At 43.9% G+C, this 24148-nt stretch overlaps 1 protein-coding gene across 1 annotated transcript in view; it reads left to right on the top strand.

Moving 5' to 3' along the window:
• The first annotated feature begins 5055 nt into the window (after positions 1-5055).
• Positions 5056-24148, top strand: part of LOC114030546 (tetraspanin-33-like) — a 32616-nt gene continuing 13523 nt past the window's right edge. The window contains 7 exon segments of the mRNA XM_027845396.1: positions 5056-5166; positions 5325-5367; positions 15542-15648; positions 15651-15731; positions 19460-19517; positions 22448-22572; positions 23664-23738. Of these exon segments, the coding sequence (XP_027701197.1) occupies positions 5056-5166; positions 5325-5367; positions 15542-15648; positions 15651-15731; positions 19460-19517; positions 22448-22572; positions 23664-23738 (600 nt within the window).

Genomic DNA, 24148 nt, shown 5'->3' with positions numbered 1-24148 from the left:
GACCATCCAAGAAGAATCTTATGAGTTTCTGACAATCCCTATTAAGGTTCTCTCAGTGTCTCATGTGTGTAAAGTGCCAGTCAAGAACAAGGCACACACTCTAAGTTTCTTCATTTGTTTAAAAAAAAATTGAGGGGGTTGGACTATAAAATCAGGGCTTCTTAAACTTTTTCCACTTGAGATCCCTTCAGTGCTGGACTATATGACCTCTACAGTCTCTTTCAGAGTTCTTTGTATGTAGATTTATGGGCCCTATGATCCCAGCATGTGCCTACCCTTGCAAATGTTGATGTGCCAGGATAGATTTTTTTCTATGGTCATGGACTCTTAGAATTAAAAATGACCTTAGAGGTCACCTAGTATAATCCCCCTATGCTGTTACATGAATCCCTTAAGTAAATGACATAGAAAGAATGTCAACACTGGAATCCCATCAAATCCAATCCAGTGAACAGTTATTAAGTGTCTACTGTGTTCCAGACACTCACTAGGTGCTAGGCATACAAAGTCAAAACAAGAAAGAGGCCTTGCCTTCAAAAAGCTTACATTTTACAAGGAGAATTAATGAGCTAATACAATCCAAAAAGCATTTATTGAGTTCCTACTATGTGCAAATCACTGGAGAGGTAAACAAACTGAAAAACAGTCCCTGACCTCAAAGAGCTGGGGGGGGTTGTCAACACTGTCAGGAATGTTGGGAGGTCAGGTAGGGATTGTTGACAATACGATACCCACTGTACCAGTAGGGCTGAGACAGGTATATATTCCTGGTCTGGGGAATAAAGGGTGCAAATGTCAGTTTGGGGGGGACAGCCAAGAGCTTCCTAACTTTTCAGTCTTCTTGCTCCTAACACCCTCCCATATACTCTTCAATTCAGTGACATTGGCCCCCTCGCTAGGCCAAGAACTAGACCCCCCTCTCTCCCAACTCCAGGTGTTTTCACTTGTCTCTCAAACTTGGAACTTTCTCCCTCTTCAAATCTGCCTCTCAGCTTCCTTCAAGTCTTAGCTAAAATCCCACCTTCTGTAAGAAGCCTTTCCAAGTCTCCCTTAATGCTAATGCCCTTCCTCTGTTTATTATCTCTACCTTATCCTCCGTGTGTGTGTGGCAGTTTGCCTGTTCTCCCTTTCCTTTTTTTTTTTCAGTGAGGCAATTGGTGTTAAATGACTTGCCCAGAGTCACACAGCTAGTAAGTGCCAAGTGTCTGAGGCCGGATTTGAATTCAGGTCCTCCTGACTCCAGGGCCAGTGCTCTATCCACTGCACTACCTAGCTGCCCCAATATTCTCCCTTTTCTTGAGAGCTTGTTACTTAATCATTTCAATCATGTCCAACTCTCCATGACCCCATTGGGGGTTTTCTTGGCAAAGATACCAGAGTGGTTTAGCCATTTCCTTCTCCAACTCATTTTACAAATAAGGAACTGAAGTAAACAGAGTTAAGTGACTTGCCCAGGGTTACACAGGTAGTAAATATCTGAGACCAGATTTGAACTCAAAAAGATGAGTCTTCCCGCCTCCAGGCCTGGCACTCCATCCACTATACCACCTAGCTCCTCAGTTCTTGATAGCAGAGACTGACTTTTGTCCTTCTTTGTATCCCTAGTGTTTCGCACAGTGCCTGGCACTGTGGAGAGTAATGTTCAGGGAGCCTGGAAAGGTGGGCTGGAGCATAGTAGTTACCTAATAAAGGCCTGTCTGGAGGGTTTTTAAATGCCAAAGCTAATATTTTATCCTGAGAAAACACAGAATCTAGAGAAAGAAGGCACCTTAGAGATTACTGAGTTCAACTTCTCCATTTTACAGATGAGGAAGCTAAGGCCTAGCTAGAAAAGGGAAGCAATCTGCCCAAGGTTACTGAGAGCAGAATCATCTGAATGCCGAGGGTTCGGATACTGACTCCAGATTGCGTATTCTTTCAACTAGGCTATGACCTCTCCTGGGCCTTGGAACACAGAACTGGTCTAACCATTCATTCGGACACTGCCTTTGGGCATTTTACAGGAGCATAGAATGTTGAGAGGAGCCTGGTATAGATATAGATATAGATATAGATATAGATATAGGTATAGATATAGATACAGGTATAGATATAGATATAGATACAGGTATAGATATAGGTATAGATATAGATACAGGTATAGGTATAGATATAGATACAGGTATAGGTATAGGTATAGATATAGGTATAGGTATAGATACAGGTATAAATATAGGTATAGATACAGGTATAGATATAGATATAGATACAGGTATAGATATAGATACAGGTATAGGTATAGGTATAGATACAGGTATAGATATAGATATAGATACAGGTATAGATATAGATATAGATAGAGGTGCAGGGCCAGCCTTAGAGGCTTGGGTCCTGCCTCTGACCTGACTCCATTCTAGCTATGTGACTATGGGCAACTCACTTAACCTCTCTTTACCTCAGTTAACTTAAAACTCCTAATTTCAGTTGTTATTGAATCTGTGGAGAGAGTTTCCACACCAGAACTCCCCCCACTGAAGTCCTGACTCCTCTTTCTCCTCCCCGAAAAATCCACACTGGAATAGCGGAGAATGGACATTGGAGTTGAGACAGATTCAAGGAAAGAAAAGGACTTGCCCCAGATTGTCTTCCTTTAATTGGTCCTATATTTACCAGGGACTATGCCGGTTATAATCATTTAAATGTACAGGAAACTGACAAATGAGTGTTGAAGTCTGACCCCTGGCCCAAAAAGGATTAGAAAACCGTGGGATCAGACTGTAGCAGGTGTTCAGAGGCTGCAAAGTCTAACCCCCTCGTTTTGCAGATGAGCAGACCAAGGCAATAAATCCATGTCTTTACTACGGTCTGTAAAGCCTTCCTTGCTGGTGTGTTGTTATTTTTTTTTCTTATGAGCAGTCGGTCCCAAAATAGTTTCCTAGTATGCTCTGGGGTCAGCCACCCTGTGACAACTGAGCTGACATGCGGTACCTCCCATGTTCTGCGTCTTGCTGTCCTGAGAGAAAAGGGGGGGGGAGCGGCGCAGCTTTGAGATCCCCTGCTCATGTGTGAGAAATCTGAAAGCAGTTCTGGTCTAATTTTAGCGCGAAGCTTAATCTCCAGGGGGCCCTTAGGGCTCCTGGAATCTAGGGATGTGACTAACATAGCAGAGAAACAATCAGCCTACATCTTGGCTGCTGCTAGTATTTGAGAAAGAGCCCCAGACCTGGAGGCAGGAGGCCTGAGTTCAAATCCTAGTCCTGGATACTGACCTTAGACAAGTCACAGGGTTTGTTTTCTTTATTATCCCAGGTGCTGACCTGGGAGGAAATCTGATCTTATCCTACTCTGTTCAGCCATTCAAGGAAGAAAATAAGCTTTTATTAAACACCTATGTAGTGCCAGGCATGGTGCTAGGTGCTTTATAAGTATCTCATCTGAGACAACAACCCTAGGAGGGAGGTGCTATTATTATCCTGTTTTACAGATGAGGAAACCAAGGCAGACAGACATCGAGTGACTTGCCCTGGGTCACACAGCTTGTAAGTATGGGTCTGGATTTGAACTCAGGTCTTCCTGACTCCATGTCCTATGCTCTGTCCACTGTATCACTGTTAAGTGTTTAGTAATTACCACCTGCCAGATACTAGCCTAAGTACTAGGGATGCAAAGAAAGGCAAAAAATGAGTCTTGTCCTCGAGGAGCTTCCATTTTAACTGGCGAGACAACATGCAAACAATGATGTACATACAGGATAAATCTCAAAGGAAGGCACTAGGCCTGGGGGTGGGCCTTACTCTATTTCTTCTCCTCTCACTCTTTTCTTAACTTTCTACAGCTTCAGACCCCATTATTCCACTAAAATTGCTCTTTCTAAAGTTCCTGATGATCTCTTACATGCCCAATCCAAAGACCTTTTCTCAATTTTACCTTTGCAGCATCTCTCAAATACGCCCCTTCCTCTCCCCTAACACAGCCACCTGTCTAATGCAGACTCTTGGCACCTCAGGCCTGGACCTTTGTGATAGGCCTGCTGGCCAGCCTCTATTCAGCAACCAGAGCCATTTTCCTAAAGCAAAGATCTGACCATGCCACCCCCCTCCTCAATAAACTCCCATGGCTCCCTATCATCTCCAGGATCAAATAGAGACCCTTCTGTTTGGCCTTCAAAGTCTTCCATAACCTAAGTCCTCCTACCTTCCAGTCTTCTTGCATCTTACTCCCCTCCTTGTACTACACTATCGAGTCATATTGGCCTCCTGGCTCTTCCTGAGCAAGGACGCCATCTCTCAGCTCCAGGTATTTTCCCTGACTGCATCTTGTTCCTGGAATGCTTGCCTTTCCCCATCCTCGCCTCTCTGGCTTCCTTCAAATTCCAACTAAACCCCACCTTCTACAGGAAGTCTTTCCCAACTTCACAATTCTATTGCTTTATTATTTCCTATTTATCTGTAAATAGCTTGCTTTCATATGTGTGTGTGTGTGTGTGTGTGTGTGTGTGTGTGTTTATATGTTGTCCTCCTATTAGACTGTAAGTTCCTTGAGGGCAGGGACTATCTTTTGCTTCTCTTTGTACCCCTAACACTTAGCTCAGTGCCTGGCATGTAGTCAGTGCTTAATAAATGCTCATTGAGTTAGTGAGTGGCTGTTAAGGTGATATTTGAGCTGAGGCTTGAGCCTGTTTGCTCACTAGTAATGAAGTCAGACATTTCTTCAGCATTTAGCAGAGGCTCATAGATTTTGAGCTGGCCCAGGCCTGATAGTTCATCTTGTTCAACCCTTTCATTTTACAGATGAGGGAACTGAGACCCAGAGAGGCTAAGTAAACCAACAAGCACTCTGGGAGGTCCCAGGCTTTGTGCTAGACTGAGCACACAGAGACAAAGGCGAGGCAGTCCCTAACCTCCAGGGGCTTACATTTTTTCGGTAGCTTTGCTAACTATTGTTATTATCATTACCATCATCATCATACCAGGGAATTGTCACCAAGGAGAAAGGGAGCCCGCATCTAGGAAGTCACAGGGATTATGTGTGAAACCCAAGGGCAGTCAATCCTCTCCTGGGCCCCTTCCTGTAGGAATGGCAGCATTGGTTGGATTATTCCACTCTGAGCAGCAGCAGGCAGATGGAAAGATGTCCGCCCTGGCTGTGCCCGAGTGGCCCAGCGGATGGCTGGATGGGATAAAGCAGGTCTGGGACTGGCTAGGGAGAGAGGGCTGAGGTGAAAGATGGACTCACTCACTCAGTGGGAAGAGATGGGATTTGAACCCCACACCTTTGATTCCAAATCCAGTGCCCTTCCTGTTACACCCCATTGCATACATTCTCTCATCTTGTCTTTGCCGCAGCTCTGTGAACTAGACAGTGTACATCTCAGTATCCCCATTACAGGTGGGGAACCTGAGGCTTAGAAGTGGGTCTTGCCCAGGGTCACATGACCAGCAAAGTGGCAGAATCTAGGGCCAGGGGTGGGGAACCTGCGGCCTTGAGGCCACATGTGGCCTTCTAAGTCCTTGGGTGCTGCCTTTTGACTGAGTCCAAGTTTTAAAGAACAAATCTTATTTTTAAGGGGATTCAAAGTTTGGATTCAAATGCTGAACTTTAGGACCTACAGGGCCACATGTGGTCTTGAGGCTGAAGGTTCCCTACCCCTGATCTAGGCTCTTGGCTTATTCCTCTAAACCAGAAGTCTTTCCCTCAGAAGCTTTGCTCTTCAAATCCCTATCCAGTAAAAGTGAGGTACATCCACATAGAAAATAATACACATGAAAGGGCCCTGCCCTCAAAGAGCTCACATTCTAATAAGAGAGACAACACGTACAGAAAAGATATATACAGAAGATATGAAAGGTAATCTCAGAGGGGGGGACACTAGAAACTGAAGGGGTGGGGATGGGGGAACCAGCATTAGCTTTGAGTTTAGTCTTAAAGGAGGCCAGGGAAGCTATTCTGGGGTTTGTAACACAGCATACTCACTTCTGGATGGAAGGGGTAGCTCCCCTCTGTTCATGGTTGCAACTTAAGTTGTATTTCTTCCATAAAGTGTTCCTAGACATCTGAGGCTTGCTGATATCTCCTTCCTCTAAATTCCTCTGGCATTTTTATACATACACACACACACACACACACACACACATACACACACACACAAGCACATACATATATTCACATATACATTTATATATATGTATAAATATATACATTTATATATATGTATAAATATATATACATTTATATATATATATATATATATATATATATATATATTTGGGGCTCCCTCTTATGAATAGTCCCTCTGAAAGCTACTACAGGTTTGAAGCATTTTGTGAGTTAACATTCACATGAGACCGTGGTTCTTGAGCTCCCACCACTGTGTTTCTTCTTATTAAGTCGAACAGAGGGTTCAAAGCAAAAGATATTTAATCAAATAATATAGTAAAACGTGATGAAATTTCTCCCATGTACACAGGGGTATACTTTCCCACAGGTCATCACTCTACCAACGTGTATGTGAGATACATGGAACACACTTGGCTAGAAACATGTGGAGGGCACATGTGGCACATGTAGAAGACATGTTTGACCATACCATGTGTAGAGAACATTATGACTAGGGCAACTCATGCTCCCAATGCTGCTGATATACTTTGAGATGTCTTTGTGATATGGGAGTCTGCTGGTCATCTGCTATGATGGGCCTTTTTTTTTTTTTCCCTAAACTGCTCTCTATTGCCATCTACTGGTCTTCTTTGGACTTGTAGCTTCTTTCCAACAAGGCAAAGGTTTTCAAATCTTTTTGAATTGTGAACTCTTTCGGCAGCCTGATGAAGCCTATGGGAGTCTTCAGAGAATAATGCTTTTAAATGCAGAAAACAAAATACATAGAATTGTAAGGGAAATCAATTTTATTGGCATGCAATTATCAAAACAACACAAAAAAAAAGTTAACAAATCCCAGATTAAGAGTCCTTACCTTAAGACAGCTAGGCAACAAACATTTATTAAGCCCTCACTATGTACCTGGCACTGTGCTAAGGGCTGGGGATACAAGAACAAACAAAAAGAGAGTCTGCCCTCACCGAGCTTACATTCTACTGTGGCGAGACCACACGTGGAGGGGGGGAAGGAAGGTACTGGTCTGGGGGGTATGTGGGTGAAGTCAGAAGAGTCAGAGGTACAGCCAAGAGGGGAAAGAAGCATGGCTGGCTTGGGCCCATCTCCAAAATGGAGGCTCTGGAAGGAACTCACCAATGAGAGACAGGGGCCATCATGGTGAAAACATGTTCTGGGGTTGGGGGAGGAGACAGGGAAGGAGGCCTGAAAATTTGATAGCTATATGTCTCCAGAGCTCTGGCCACCCCTCCCCACTCCTTTCTGTCCATCTCTCTCCCTGAGTCTCTGACTCTGTCTGTTTCTCTCTGTGTGTGTATGGCTCTGTCTCTCTCCTCTCTCACTCTATATCTGTCTGTCTCTATCTGTCTTCCCCTCCCTCTTTCTGTCTCTTGTATCTCTCTCTCTCCAACCAGCTAGCTCTCTATAAGTCTTTAAAGTATGTTTAAGTCTATCTTTTGCAATGTTCTTTCCTCTGCAGTCGCTCGGACTTTCCTGGCTCAAACTCTGAGTTACGAAGTGAAACCCAACTCTTTTCAGCCCTTTATGCCTCTTGCAAGGATCCCCTCTAAATCATTGCAGGATCTCCACTTAGCAGAACTGCAAAGGAATCAGGTGGAGCTGGGTTGGAGGGATTCTTTTCAACCCTATTATGGGGGGGGAGGGGAATTGTCACGTAAATCAGACCAGAGCAAAATTGAAAAGGCCTAGGTGGATCCAGGTAGCTAGGTGGAAAAGTGGATAGAGCTCGGAACCACCCTGCATCAGGAAGACCTGAGTTCAAATATGGCTTCAGACCCTTTCTAGCTGCGTGACCCTGGGCAAGTCACTTCACTCTGTCTGCCTCAGTTTCCTCATCAGTCAAATGAGCTGGAGAAGGAAACGGCAAACCAGTATCTTTGCCGAGAAAACCCCAAATGAAGGCTCGGACATGACTAAACAACATCAGGTGGAGCCGATGAAGCTGTTTCCTTTGTCCAGAGCATTTCATCATAAACTGTCTTACATCTTTCTCCAGTCTAATCAGCCAGTCAGTCAATATACATTTATTGGTCACCAACCATGTGTCAAGGACTTTATCAATATTATCTCATTTGATCCTTACAACAACCCTGTAGGTGCTATTATAATCCCCATTTTACAGATGAGGAAATTGAGACAGAGGTTAAATGACTTGCCCGGGGTCATATAGCTAGGAAGTATCTGAGTTGGATTCGAACACAGGTCTTACTGATTCCCGGGCCAGCCTATTCATTGTACCACCAGCTGCCTGGGACGGAGACAACAAGCAAACAAATATCTACAGACAAACTATATACAGGATAAATAAGAAATAATTAACAGAGGAAAGGCACTAGAATGAAGATGGATTTAGAAGGTGAGATTTTAGTTGGGACTTGAGGGAAGTCAGGCAACCAGGAGGCAGAGATGAGGAGCTTGAGAATTCTAGGCATTAACCAATCAATCAACAAGCATTTCCATCTGGCATGGAGGGTACAAAGGAAAAATTAGGTCAGTCCCTGCCCTCAGAGAGCTTGCATTCTGTCAGAGAGACAGAAGTAAGAGCACTTACAGTATACATGAGAATTGGTAAATTCTGTGGAGGGAGTGGAGTAGAGTTTAAGCACAGGGGATCAGGGAAGGCTTCAGGTAGAAGGTGGAAACTGAGCAGAATTTTCAAGGAAACAAGGGGTTCTAAAAGGCACAGAGGAAAAGGCAATTCATTCCTTACAACCAGTACAAAAGAGTGGAGGTGGGAGATTGAGTGTGATGAATAGGGCAGTTTAGCTACTCCAGGGGGCTCAGGCCAGGGAGTAATACATAATCAAGATGGAAAGGTGAATGGGGTCCAGATTGTGAAGGATTTAAAAGCTAAACTGGACGGCTCAATCAAATGACCCCCCAGGCCATAGGGAGTCATTATTGTTTGCTGAGGGGGAAGTGAAATGGTCAGACTCTTACTTTGGCAACAGCATGTGTAGAATGGGTCCAAGAGGGGAAAGGCTTAAGGCAAATAGGAGACTGCTGTAATAGTTTATGTGAGAAGTGATGAAAGCAGGAAGAAGTATGGGGGCCACGGGGTACAGAGAAGAGGATGGACTTGAGAACTACTGTGGAGATAGGAAGAAGAGCTGTCAAATGACTGGATATGAGAAGTCAAGTCAGCAAGCTTTTATTAAGTCCTTATTCTGTGTCAGGCCCTGCGCTCAGCTCGGAATACAAGAACAAGCAAAATGAAAGGTGGGCTCCATTCTAGAAGGAGAAGACAACAGGAAAAAGGGAGCGGAGAAGTGGGAGGTGGTGAGGGAAGGCAGCAAAGTCCCCGGGAGCACCTAGCAGAGCCAGGAGAGGACTGAGGATGGAGGGCCTAGTCAGGGCCTCAGAATGGAAGCTCCAGCAGTCACCAATGAGACACTGGGGAGACTGGCTTTAGGACAGAAGGGATTGCCCCAAAAGGTGAGAATTAGGCGAAGAAACTAAGAAATAGAGGTCAAACAGGGAGGAAAACCAAGAGAACAGGGTCATGAAAACTCATAGAGAAGATGATAGGGTGCTTGTGCTTGTACTTGGACCCCAAGTTCTTCCTAGCCTCAGAAACACTGTCTCTGACAACCACTCTCCAGCCCAAGGCCACTGTGCCTAGCAGTTACTCACGCGTGGGCCCCAGCACGACCCTTATCTCTCTCCCTGGTGCAGCTACACAAAGCTGGGTGAGAGAATGCTGGGCTGCTCAGGCCCCAGCCCTCAGATCATGTCTCTGGAAGCCTCCCAATTCCGTAGTAAGTTCCTGTCTTGTCAGAAAGCTTTCCCTTGATGCAGAGCATTCTCTCATCAAGACAGAGGGAGAGGGATGCCTTGCCCAGCCCAAGGAGTTTTGTCCTTGGCCAGCCCAAGGACTCTTCCTCCTGCCAGACTCAAGATCCATACCTCTGTCATCTCCCTCCCTGTCCCGAATACTCCCTGTACTTTCTCATCCATATCTCCCAAAGATACCTGGAACTTTAGATTACCTCATCAGTGTCCCTGGCATTCCTTTCCCATGCCCTTTTCCATACAAACCCTAGCTCTATCCTCAGTCTCTCACAGGTTCCTTAAGAATCCTTATCCACTGAAAAGCATAACAATAAACTTTTTGCAACTTGACTTAAAGATTGCTTGGGTTTGTGAATTCATTCCAGATGACCCCGTCTTGTACGTCGATCTTTGAGGGGTCCCAACCTCTCAGAACGCAACAAAGAAAATGAGAGGATGGTTAACAGGTTAAACAAGAAGACAGGTCAAGAAGTTGGAGGACTGAGATGAGGCTGGATTAAAACTCAGGTCTTCCTGATTCCAGGTGCATCCAGCTTTCCATCTACAACACTGAATATCCTTGTATCTAGCTGCAGTAAAGCATGAGGTGAGGCTCTCAGCCGAGCAGAGCTTGAGGGAGAGAAGATGCTGAGAGACCCGGGAGGTGAAGAGGAGGTTGGGAACAGCCTCTACAGAAAGCAGGATAGATTGATTAGAGAGAAAGTAAAAGAATTATCTGGCAAGAGGGAGGGCCTGGTTGAGATTGAATAACATAAATTTGTGTTGGCCCCAGTTGCATGATTTCCTCCTGCTCTGTTCAGTGACAGCATGTGGGTAAGAGCAGAGAAGGGAGGTGGGAATAATCTGGGGTTTTATGAGAGGAGGTGTGGGAGGAGGGAGAGATGAGAGAGCTGGGGACCATGTAGGGTTGAATTTAACCCTAGGTTAGATATAGGGAAAGGAGGAAGGTGAGGCTAGAGCAGGGGTGGGGCTGGGAGAAGAGGGAGGGGTGGAGGGATAGAAGACCCCTTGGGAGTCTTGTTTCTCCAGGAAGATCTTCCCTGTGTTAGTACTGTGAGGAATGCTAACAGTTCGGTTCCCACAGAATTGTTAAGAGAAGAGGACAGGGGGAGATTAGGTTATTGATTAATTGATTTCTTGGCTTATTGGTTTACACAAATATATAAGATAATTACAAAAATATACAATTACAAGATAATTACACAAATATACAAGATAATTACAAAAATACAAGATAAGGGAGTGAATGGGATAATATAGGGTGAAGCCCCCTCAGGGGAATGAACTAACCCCGACCTCAGTTACTTTTCATACTTATGACTGTTGGGAGACTGCACCCAGATGCCTTGCAGCACATTCTGGCTAAACCGGATGTTCCATGTGGCTAAACGGGATATTCTGGTTGTGCAGAGACCACTCCCCTAACTTGTTTCGAACTTCCTTCTGTAGAAGTTAGAATTACGCGAATAGATTGTGCCCCTAATATACCCAGCCAATGGGTTGAGGGGTAGGGGGTTAGGGTGGGAACATTGCGGACAGGGTCTATATATTCTACTTTACAAGACACTTAGACGCACACCCTGGCTGGAACCATCTTGAGCGAATGCTGGGTGTGTCCTTTCTCATGAGAAAGCAATAAAAGTCCTTTTTGCCTTTCTTAAGAAAAAATCTCTGATTTGATTATTTTGGGGGTCACAACCACCCCACACAGTACTGAGCACAGACCTAGGCACACAGAAACAGCTCTGAGGATTTTGGATTGCGGGTACAAAGTTCAGGGTTAGCTTACACTGCCTGGTCTATGTCCTAAGACACACGGGTCATGAATGTTTGGGAGCCCACTCTCCAGAGAGCTTTCTGAATTTTTATAGAAACACAAGGAGCTTTTTCAGGCAGATGGTGGGAGGGGTGGGAGAGGGGCATGAATTGGAGATTCCGCTTCAGCCACCTAAGGCTCACTCACAGGGAGAACCAGCGTTTAAACTTGCTCCCTTGAGGTCATCTGATGAGGGCAATCTAAAAGGCTCTTCCCCCAGGCAGCTGTCCAGCAACTGTACAGCATTTACTCACATAATCCCTCCTTTTGCAACCTTCTTTTTCAAAGATATTTTACCTTCTGTACCTCATGAGGATATTTCAACAAAAGGGCTTTGCAAACCATATAGCACCCCAGAAATGCAAGTGACAATTACAAACCACTTCATGGTGTGTGGGATAGTGACCTAAAAAAAAAAAACTCAGAGGTATCTCAAGGTAAGAACCGAAAGTTTATTTCAATTCTTGAGAATCAGGTGTTCCTGCACCAGCATAATTTCTGATGAAGGAATTCAAAATGCAGAAGCAAAAAGCCAGTTTAAATAAGAAAATTCCCCCTTCCACCAACTATCCAATATTTGGCTTACAATCTAAGCGCGAAAATCTATTCCCAGAGTCAGAGAACAAAGAAACAATATACATATCCATCACCTTAGTTTTGCTGCCAAAACGAAACATTTAGAATGTGCATTCAAGCTAGACACTGCTGTGGGAAGGTCACCGTGACCAAAATGTAACAACAGAATACGGGGGTTAGGGGGGCTTTCAGAATTTCAGGCTTGGCATTCTTTAACTACTGACTTAACACTGGGAGAAAGGGGAACTATAGAAATCTATCCTATTCTGTCTCATGAACTTATCTCCAAGTTCAGGATAATCTTATCCCAAACCTTAATGACACTGAGAAGTCTTCACAGGGGCATCCCACTCAATTGTCTAACAATCAGAAACCACTAAGGAGCCCCCTTTTGCTCTGGACCCATGCACAGGATTCCTGACTTAGCTTAATTCTGGATCAAATTCTAGGATCTCTACAAAAATGGGAGTTAAAAAGGTATATAACATAAATCAGGTATGGGACAGGTATTTATTTCCTACACGCAAAAGAAATGCTAACTACAAAACACAAGAGTGCATTGGTAAAACAACTTAAAACATGATTCAGTAACTTGTAACTTTCCCAAGAAGCTGAAACTTAAACCTCAGCAGAACATAACTGTTCTGTTAAACCTCAGCAAAACATAACTGTTTCACATAACTGTGGAACTGCTGAATAGGCATTGTTCTATTTCACTATTGCTCTTCCCTGCCCCCCTCACGTTAGGGGTCCTTCTGCAAAAAGGCCAGGTCTTTCAGCAGACAGCTCATCCTCCTAGTGATGGTCTTCTCCAATATCCCTGGAGAAGTTGCCAGGGCTTCCTTTCAATAGGCAGCTAGCACTAACTGAAGACCCAGGACCTTCTGAGATCAACTCTAAGCCTGGGTATATCTGAGATTCAGGTTCAGTCATGTGAGATCAGAGAAGGCAGGAGGAGGCCCAGGCTCAAGCTTCCCTTTCGGGGCTCCAACTGCCCCCTGATAGGGCAACAATTGATTTCCTACTCACAAGATGTCTCAGAGCAATATGGTGCGCCTGGAATATTGAAGGAGGGTGAAAGCAGGGATGTAGCCACTCCTTTTTTAAAGGTTCACTGGGTAATTGGCTCTTCTTGCTCAGTGGCCAGTAGATTGCTTCATCACCCCCAAAGAGCCCAAATGCTGAGCTGGTACATGGGGTTGGCTGGAAGCAGGTAGGGAAGCTCTGCTACCCCTGGTTACATGAGCTATTATTGTCATCATCATCATCCTCATCACCACCACCACCACCACCACCACCATCATCATTATTGTGGTCGCTAACCATGAACAGGAAACAGCTCTTGGGGGGTCAAGGTTTAGTTCCTAACCTTAACCGACTTTGTGATCTTGAGAATGTCAATTCCCCTCTTGGCCTCAGTTTCCACGACTATAATAATAAAAACACTCTTCTATAGTGCTTTAAGGTTTATAAAATATTTGACTCACAACAATACTATGGTAGGTAGTGTTATTAGTCCCATTTCAAAGATGAGAAAACTGGGGCTAAGAGATGACAAGCAATTTACTTGTGGTCACATGACTAAATAGGTAAATAGGTAGGATGTGGATTCAGCTGATCTGCCATCACTTTTAGAATACTTAAGGGAGCTTGGCTGCTTCAGTAGAGCCCTTAGTCTCTACAAAATCCTTTCTGGCTCAGTCTCTGTCCCTCTGTTGTTATGCTAATGTTTTCTGCTTTAATGCTTATTCTGAAAAAATTCTTTAAGGAAAGACCACTGACTTCTGCTTTCCTTTCTGTCTGTCTTGGGTGTAACCCTGAGCAGAAAGAGCATTGGATCTTACAGTCTGGGACTTGAATTTGAATCCTGCCTCTGCTACTAATTCGCTGTGTGACTTTGGGCAAATCACATAACCTCTCTGGGCTTTTCTCATCTTTAAAACAAGGGAGGCGGACGAGACAACCTTTAAGGTCTCTTTCAGCTCTGAAACTGTGCTGCCGTGTCTCTAGCAACTAACAAATGTTTACTTCCAATAGACACTTTGAGTCCACTTTTAAACACTGAGATCTCTGTTCCACTCCTCCCTTCACATACACCAGATTTCTTTCCACAGAGTTAGAGAATCCCAGAGCTGGAAGGGACCTCACAAATCACCTAGTCTCCTTACACCTTACACCCTCCACATACTCCTCACCCACGACCCTCCATCTCTCGGCTCTGAACCTTTTCCACTGACTATCCTCCGAGCCTGAGAAGCTCTCGCTCATCATTTCTGCCTTCTGGATTCCCTGGTTTCCTTGAAGTTCCAGCTAAAATCCCACCTTCTCTAGGAAGCCTTTGTCAGTCTCTCTAATTCAAGTGCCTTCTTTCTGCTAAATATCTCCTGTTCATCCTGTTTATACATATTTGTTTGCTTGTCTTCTCCATAGACTGTAAGCTCCTTGAGGGCAGAGTGCATGGCATATGGGAAGAGTTTAATGAATGCTCATTGACTGACTGATCTAGTCTAACGCATAGCTGTAGCATGGACCCCCTCTGCCACATCCCTGACACGTATCTGCTTGATAAGCTTCAGTGACTGGGAACTCATTACCTAGCAGGGGTGGAGAACCTTTGGCCTCGAGGCCACATGTGGCCCTCTAGGTCCTTGGGTGCAGCCTTTTGACTGAGTCCAAGTTTTGCAGAACAAATCCTTTTATTAAGGGGATTTGTTCTGTGAAATTTGGACTCAGTCAAAGGGCCACACTTGAGGACCTAGAGGACCACAAGTGGCCCCGAGGCCGCAGGTTCCCCACCCCTGATACTTATTCCTAGTGCTTTTCCTCTGTGATTATCTCCCATTTATACTTTGTGTGTCTTGTATGAATATATACATAGTTGTTTGCATGTTACCTCCCCCATTAGATTGTGAGCTCCTTGAGGGTAGGGACTGCTTTGTCTTTCTTTGTATCCTCAGAATTTAGCATTTGCCTGGCACATAGTAGGTGCTTAAATTCTTGATGTTTTCTCCAGGGAAGCCCATCCAATTCCTGGATAGCTCTGGCTCTTCTTTATTATTGGGTTGAAATTTCCTCCAGGGTAACATAATTTTCTTCCCATCTTCTATTGCCCTTCAGGGTTAATCTGAACAAGTACAATCACCCACTGACAGCAGAAATTCTTTTCTGAGGGTATAGAGCTCCTTTCAAATGCACATATTTAAAGTAATGTAGACTGAAGGCAAAGGTGGGGCAAGCCTGGAACGCCAGGCCTTGGGGAGGATGAGACCATGCATGTTGAGATCTGCTCCTCTGCCTGGAGAGAAAGCAGGCTAGACGTGATCCAGAGAAGACAACCCAGAATCCCCAGCTGTAGACGTGTGGCACAGCCGCCGCCAGAGCAATGCGAACCAACCAGCTCGTGAAATATATCTTGTTTATTTCTTGTTACCTCTTCTGGGTAAGTCGGGCTTGGGGGTCCAGGTTTGAGGCCACTTGGGAAAGGTCTTTTAGGAGAGGGCTGGATTATCTGAGAAGAAGCACTGAAGAAATGGGGGTTGCTGGGACAGACTTTCAGTCTCCCCTAAGATGAGATGAGTGATGTTGAATACAGGAAATTCACAGCCCCTCCCATTGGTTCATGCTTTCTCCCTTCTCAAATTGCCTTGTATTTACTTAGTTGAGTACAAGTTATATCTCTCTGTGAGGAGGTAAATTACTTGAGGGGTGAATGGTTTGTTTTGGTCTCTGTACCAGTGCCTGACACAAAGCCTGACTGATAAAAGGTGCTTAATAAATGCATTTTGGATTGAATTTAATTGAAACCTTCCAACCTTGAAGTCAGTATCACTAGATAGCCCAGTAATATATCACAATGGTTTATTGCAACAATTTCTTGGAAAGTCAAAGCTAGAAGTAGCCTTAGGTTGCAGGACCTAAAAAGTCAGAGCTGGAAGGAATTTTAAAGCAGAGAATGTAACAGCCCAGAGACACTTTATTCTAGAGAAAGTCAGAGCAGGGAGGGCCATTAGGACATGGAATATCAGAGCACAATGCCTGGCACATTGGGCTGGTTGACTGACTGGGAGGGACTTTAAAAGAGAGGATGTTAGGTCAGGGAGGGGACCTTAGGACATAAGATGACAGAGATGGAAGGAGCTTTAGAAATTGAGTTTATTCACTTCATTTTATTTTTCAAGATAATTTCATATTACAAACTCAATAGCAAACCCCACAAAATATGAACAAACAAGATGAGAAATAAAACCCAAAGGCTTAAATTTCAAACTATTTATTTACATGTCAATAAAACTAAAACATAATAACAATTTGTTTTGTGTTCCCCTCTGATATCTTTTCCTGTGTACTTATAAAATTTTTGCAACTATTTTTTTAATATGGTCTTCAAATGGCACTATTTTTTATGTCTTCCTTTTTGGTATTATTCATATTTTTCTAATTTTAGGCTGTCATACATAATACTCCATTACATTAACACACCACAACTTCTTCAACCATTCACTAAAAATTTGACGTGTAGCGCGTTAGTAATTTTTCACCATTACCAGAAGAAGCTATACTTTTTTTTTTTTTTTTAACGCAATTGTGGTTAAGTGACTTGCCCAGGTTCATACAGCTAGTAAGTGTCAAGTGTTTGGTCTGAGGCCGGAGTTGAACTCAGGTCCTCCTGACTTCAGGGCCAGTGCTCTATCCACTGTGCCACCTAGCTGCCCCCTATACTTCTTTTTAAGAGACAGAATTTTTTCTTCTTTTTAGCAACATCTTTAGGATATATAGTCCTAGCAATGGGACCACTGGGTCAGACAAAGTGTTCATAATCCTTGTTGTATGTTGTCAAATTACTCTCCAAATCGTAAATTGCACTAATCCAAAGCTTCACCAACAATGTAACAGTAGACCTGTTTTTCCACAGCCCTGCCAACAATGAATTTTATCATTTTAAACTATGTGACCCGCTCTATAACTTAGTTCTTCAAGAATTCGTAGGACATAGGATTCTAGCTTTAGAGCTGGAGAGGACTTTCAAGGCCATCTAGCCCATTTTGCAGATGAAGAAACTGAGGCCCCGAGAGATGAAGGGACTTGTCTAAGGTCACCTGGGGAGTCAATGGTAGAGCTGGGATTCAAACCAAGGTCCTTCTGATCCAAACCCAGGGCTATTTCCATCAGATCCTGCCACCTCTGTGGCTGGTCTGATGATGACATTCTCCAAACATAACTGTGCTGTTTCTCAGACAACAACCACCTAATGCTTGGGTTCCTGGTCTGTCTGAGGTTCTTTCCTCTTGGTAACAGCTTCTAGAGCTTTCAGTCCACCGGCACTGGCTTCAAGAACCTAGGGCTGTCACCTCCATATTGCATTGAGAGATTAGAGGGGAACTCAGGTGGAAGTTTTATGATTCCAGTATTACCCTAGGCAAGTCACTTAACTCTGTTTGCTTCAGTTTCCTCATCTGCAAAATGAGCTGGAGGAGAAAATGGCAAACTACTCCATATCTCTGCCAAGAAAACCACTAATGGGGTCATGAAGAGTCAGACACAACTGAAATGACTGAATAACAACAAAATGAGACAATGAGGACTTTGTAAATTTGAGAAAGACCTGGGAGTTATCATACAAAGGATGTTGAGGTGGGGTCTCTGGAAACTCCATTTGAAGTTCCAGCTGTAACATGTGCTAGTCATGTGGCCTCAGTGGAATCATCTTCTCTTTTCTGAACCTCAGTTTCCTTATCTGTAAAATGAAACCCGTAATACTTGCCCTGCCTATCTCTTTATTATTATTATTATTAGTATTGTTTTAAAAAATTTATTTATTTTTAGTTTTCAACATTCACTTCCACAAGATTTTGAGTTCCAAATTTTCTCCCCATCTCTCTCCTCTCCATACCCCAAGACGGTGGGCAATTTGATATAGGCTCTACATATACATTCATATTGAACCTATTTTTATATTAGTCAGGTTATAAAGAAGAATTAGAACCAATGGGAAAAACCACAAGAAAGAAGAAACAAGAAAAGAAAAAAAAAAGAGAGGACAAATAATACGCTTCAATCTGCATTTAGACTCCATAGTCTTTTTCTGGATGCGGACAGCATTTTCCATCATGAGTCCTTTGGAATTGTCTTGAATCCTTGCATTGCTGAGAAGAACTGAGTCTATCCAAGTCAGTCATCGCACATTGTGGCTGTTTCTGTGTATAATGTTCTCCTGGTCCTGCTCACTTTATTCAGTATCAGTTCATTCAAGTCTTTCCAGGTTTTTCTGAAGTCTGCCTTGCATTATCTGTCTCACAAGATTGAGATGAGGAATGTGCTTTCACCAGGGGGAGGGAACCTGTGTAAGGGACCAGGAATACCCATTATGAGAGTTATGGAAAAGCTGGGGCTTTGACTCAATGGGGGACTGACATCTGGGAGGGACATACTTCCTTGAGGTGTACTCCCCCCTCTTTTCTCCCCCTCCCCCGTTAGTCTAGAGAACATTACATCTATTCCTTATTGTCCTCCACTAGTTCTGTCCCCATAGGGCTGGGAGGGAAGGGGGTCCCTGGGAGAGAGAAAGACAGTATGGTGGCAGTTCTTGATTAATAGAAGCTCCCACCCCGCCTCACCCCACCCTTTGCTTGCAATTCTTCCCTGGAATTGGATGGGGGTGGCGTCAAAGTGCCTTGTCTCCTCAGATTGGAGAAATAGTTCCCTTTCCTCTGGAGGAGAAGCCCGACCCCTAAATCCAACAAGATCTCCCTTTCCTAGGGACAATGTACTAGAAATGCACTCCATCCCTGGACAAGCTCAGCCTGTTACCTGAAGGTCTCAAGTGTCCTCTTTCCGTAGGTGTCTGCTGGTCTATGGAAGCGATCTAGCCTCCAGGACCCGCCTGGTCCCTCTTCTGCAGGGTCTGGTCCAGTGAAGTTCCCTTCCCCCCACCTCCCATTCTCTCTTCACCATGACAAAAGGGGTAGGGCTCAACTGTTTTTGGCCTTAAGTGAAAAAATTCCTTAAGGCTTTTTATTTCTAGGTTTATGCGTCCTTTGACCTAGCCACCTGTGTTTATCAATCATATTTGACATGGAATACGTCTAGGAGTAAGCCCAGAAGTCGTCTTCTAGGGGAGTTTTTTGCCTTATCAGATGGGCCTCCTGCATGTCTGTCTTTCATTGCCAGGTGGCCAGTGGTGTAATGATAGCCGTGGGTCTATATGCAAAGCTCTCCAAAGAATCAGGTAAGTGTGACTGCCTCAGAAGCAGAGCTTCTGGGCCCTGGGCTGGGCACACACTGGGGAGTGGAGAGCCCCCCCCAACTCCCTTCCTATAAACACAATCAGAAAGGCAGGTGGCTGGAGCCCCGGATGCTGTGGAGCTGAGAGGGGAGGAGAGAAACAGCTGCGTCCTGTATGGGGAAGAGCTCAGTAACCATTTAGGTCGTCACGGGTTCTTAACCCTGTTTGGGTCATGGACCCCTTCTGACAAAGCCAAAATCCCTCCTCAAAATAACATTGTAAATACATAAAATATGTGTGATTACAAAGGAAACCAGTGAACATTAAACTGTCACCACAATATTTTCCTTTTTTTAAAAAATAGCATTTTATTTTTTCCAATTACATGTAAAGACAATTTTTGACATTCATTTTTTATAAAATTTTAAGTACCAAATTTTCTCCCTCTCTCCCTAAGAAAATTTTTTTTTCAAAAACAAATTTGTGGACCTCAGGTTGAGAAGCCCTGATCCAGTTCAACCCATTGCCCCACAAAGAATCCCCGCTATGAGACATTTGACCAGCGATCAACCAGCATCTGCTTGAAAACAAGGAGGGGAAGTCGCCACTTCTGGAGGATGCCCACTCCACTTTGGTTAGGAAGTCTTGCCTCCCCCCTCTAGGGCTAATGACTATAGTTATCGTGGGTAGCCTTGAGTTTTCTCCAGGCTAAACATCCCCAGTTCCTTGATCCTCTACTCAATGAGCATGGACTGAAGGCCTTTCACCATCCTGGTTGACTTCCTCTGGACACTCCATCAACTAAGCCTAGAACTGAACACGATATTCCAGATGAGTTCTGATGAGGGCAGAGTACAATGGGACTCTGCTACTACTTATTTCTTAAAGCTACATCTCTCTTAATTCAGTCCAGGGCTGCATCAACCGTTTTGGCTAATTCAGCTTGATTGATTGAGTTTGCAGCGTACTACAACCTTCAGATCTTTTCCAGATGACTCATTGCCTTACTCTGCCTTGACTGTCTTGTACTTGTGACATTGGTTTTTTAAAATTATATATTTTTTTCAATCGGCAAAAATCTGGCTTCTCTCCCTCCCTCCCCCGCTTTCATCGAGAATGAAGGAAAAACAAAAACAAAAACAAAACCCTTGTTACAAAGGTGTATAGACAGACAAAACAAATTTCACTGTTGGCCAAGTCCAGAAATAGTTTATGTTTCTTAGTGAGCTCTGGATCCTTTGCCTCTTTATCAGGAGGTGGGCACATTTACTAAGTAAATTTTATTTACATAGTAAGTGCTTAGTAAATGTTTACTGACTGACAGTATACAACTTGCGAAAGAAGTTCTGAGAATGTAGAGGGCTTATCTGTTTGAGGGAGTTAATGGTAGGCTTCATGGAGGAGGTGGCATTTGAGTTGGGCCTTGAAGACTGGGCAGAGAGTGGAGATGATGGGGAGGGTTGGGGGAAGAAGATATTGTAGACATGGAAAGCAACATGAACAGAAGGACAGAGGTGGGAAAGTGTATGATGTCTTCTGGGAATAGCAAGTCTTGTGCCTCAGGTACACGAAGAGGAATACTAGGAGATAAATGTAGACAGTTCCATTGGAGTCCCATTGGAGAGAAGCCTGAATGCCAGTTCAAGCTTTCATTTGGGCAATAGACGGCCACTGAAAGTTTAGGAGTAGGAGAGACTGGATTAGAATAGTAGCCTGGCTGCTCATAAAGGATGGTTGGAAGGGAGAGATTGGGGCAGGGTGATGGGCTAGGAGGCTCTATAGTCCCAGGGAGAGATGCAACTCTCAGGGCCCTGACTTCCTATTGGCAGCTTGGGGTGCCACTTCTTCACCCCTACCATCTGTCTTCCTGATCCAATGCTTCAAACTTTGGACTCACTTTTCCTTCCATCTATCCTATCTAAATCTTCTTGTATTCCCTTTCCTGAGGACTTTTCTCTGGGATATCCAAGGAAATAGATACAGTACAATGTTGCCCAGGCTGATGGTATTCTGCAAGAAGGTCATTAAAACAATATAACCAAATCCAGTCATTAATATCTGGAAATTTGACATAATGATGTTTCAACAACAGTATATTTCCAGCATCATTGTCATGGACTTGAGAGCTCCATGGGATGCCAGAACAGCCCACTCAATTCACATACCTCTTAAATTTTAGTCTCAATGTTTCAGACAACTCTTTTTTAAATAGTATTTTATTTTTATTTTTTCCAATTATATGTAAAGACAATTTTTAGCATTCAATTTTATAAAATTTTTGAGTTCCAAATTTTATTCCCTTTCTTCCTCCCTCCCTCCCCTCCCCTTTTCCTAAAACAGCAAGCCATTTGATATAGGTTATATATGTGCAAATCATGTAAAACATATTTCCATATTAGTCAGAGTTGTAAAAGAAGAAACAGACCAAAAGAAAAAAAAAACATGAAATAAAGAAAGTGAATAGCATGCTTTGATCTGCATTCAGACTCTATCATATCTTTCTCTGGATGTGGGTATCATTTTTCATCATTTCTCACAATAGCTTCAAGTGATATAATTATCTGTAAAGTGCTTGGCAAACTTTAAAGTCACATATATACATATACGTGTGTGTGGCATAGGGGATAGAGAGAGAGCAGATATGGGGCCAGAGAAGCCTGGGTTCCTGACCCAGGGCTGGTCATTTAACTTCCTCTGACTGCACTATTTATTGGCGATGTGATCCTGGCAAGTGTTATACTTTGCTGGAAGCTCAGATACCTCTTCTACAAAATATGGAAAATAATATTTACATTCTCACGGAAATCACTTTGTGAATGAACTAATAATAAGTATAATAAATTAATCACATTAATGAATGTTAATCGTTAATATCATTACTAAATTACAGTACTAAACACTTACTTTACTGATGTGCATTTTATGCCTTACAGGTGCCGTGGATTCCCTTCTGGCAGAGCCCTCTCTCATCGTAATCATTGTAGGGGTCCTCACATTCACTGTCACCTTTGTGGGTTGTACTGGTGCCCTGAGGGATATGCCCTTGCTGCTGAAAATGGTAAGAAATTAGCATATGTACAGATCATGGGGGAGCTACAGACACCCAAGGGAATCCCTGCTCCCAGGGACACTGTGGCCAAAAGGTCCTACTGTTTCAGTAACACACAGACCTCGCCTGGATCACTTTCTGTCTCTCTAAGACAAGCAGTGAAGTGGCCAGAGGGTCTGGCTCTCCCTGCTTTTATCTGCTGCTTACAGGCAGGCTCAGAGTGGGAGACAAGGTGGCACCCTCCTTGGGGCTAGGACAGGTGCTGCCTCCCCACCCTTGCAGCTCAGCTGCTGGGGCTCCTTTAGTATCATAACTGTGCAAAATGTTGGAAACTACTATTTAAACTTTGTTTAAAATACGGACATTAATTTGAGATGTACAATGCTGAATTACTAAATTTATTCTGCTCGCACTTTCCCCTTCATAGGATGCTTGTCTTTTGTTGTTGTTGTTTTTTGATTTTTTTTTTGGTTGGGCAATGGGGGTTAAGTGACTTGCCCAGGGTCACACAGCTGATAAGTGTTATGTGTCTGAGGCCGCATTTGAACTCAGGTCCTCTTGAATCCAGGGCCGGTGCTCTATCCACTGCGCCACCTAGCTGCCCCATTGCTTGTCTTTTTACCCCCTCAGAAAGTGTAAGAAGAATTTTCCATTCATCTATTTTAGAATCTAATTTGTGCACTATGCAGTACCAATTATCAGCCACAAGAGGGAGACCTCCCTTTCTTCAAGGTCAGGCTTCATACTCAGAGGCCATTAATTTGCTTTGAAATGGTTTTTACCTCATGTTCTGTAAGGGGCTTTGTAGGTTTCAGAGTGTGTTTATGTCCAATGAGTCCAGATGCTCACAAATGCCCTCTTCCCTGAGGAAGGCAGGGCAGGGAGCATGACCCCCATTTTACAGATGAGAAAACTGAGGTTCAGGGAAAGGTAAAGTGTCTTTTCCCTGGTCATATGTAGATCTGGTAAATGGTGGACCTAGATTCTAACTCAGATTTCCTGAGTAGGGGGTTCTTATTGTTTCAGCCCTGCCTTATGTCAGGCAGGAGCCCCTGGCTGAGAGAGGCTCAGTTTCCCAAGATGCTGCTTTCTTCCCTCAGTTTGCTGTGATGTTGCTGCTCATCTTCGTGCTCCAGATTGTGGCTGTGGGAGTGGCCTTTCTCTTCTCTGGCCAGGTAACAAGAACCAAGAAGGCTCTGCACTCTGATGGGCCCTGGAATGAATACCCTTAATGATTACCTCACGTCCAAGCGAACTTAGTCACAGACCTCTCCAGGGAGGGAAAAATAGGGGAGAATGTGAATCTCTGTTCTCCGCCAGTTGTGCCTGGTTCATTCAGATAAATGACTTGGAGGTGACCTTAGAACCCAGAAATTCAGAGCTGGAAGGGACTCTAGAACAAAGAATATCAGACTGGAAAGGGAATGTAGAACATTAGTGCTAGAGGAGAATTTAGAACAGAGAATGTCAAAGCTGAGAGGACCTTTAGAACAAGGAGTATCAGAGCTGGGAAGGCTCTTAGAACTCAGAATGTCATTGCTAGGAGGGCCCTTAGAACCCAGGATGTCAGAGCTGGGAGGACCCT

This window comes from Vombatus ursinus, unplaced genomic scaffold (assembly GCF_900497805.2).
Source record: "Vombatus ursinus unplaced genomic scaffold, bare-nosed wombat genome assembly UNPS02014961.1, whole genome shotgun sequence".
NCBI classification, from domain to species: Eukaryota; Metazoa; Chordata; class Mammalia; order Diprotodontia; family Vombatidae; genus Vombatus; species Vombatus ursinus.
The sequence above is the reverse complement of the archived record's forward strand: the minus strand, read 5'-3'. Positions and strand labels throughout refer to the sequence as shown.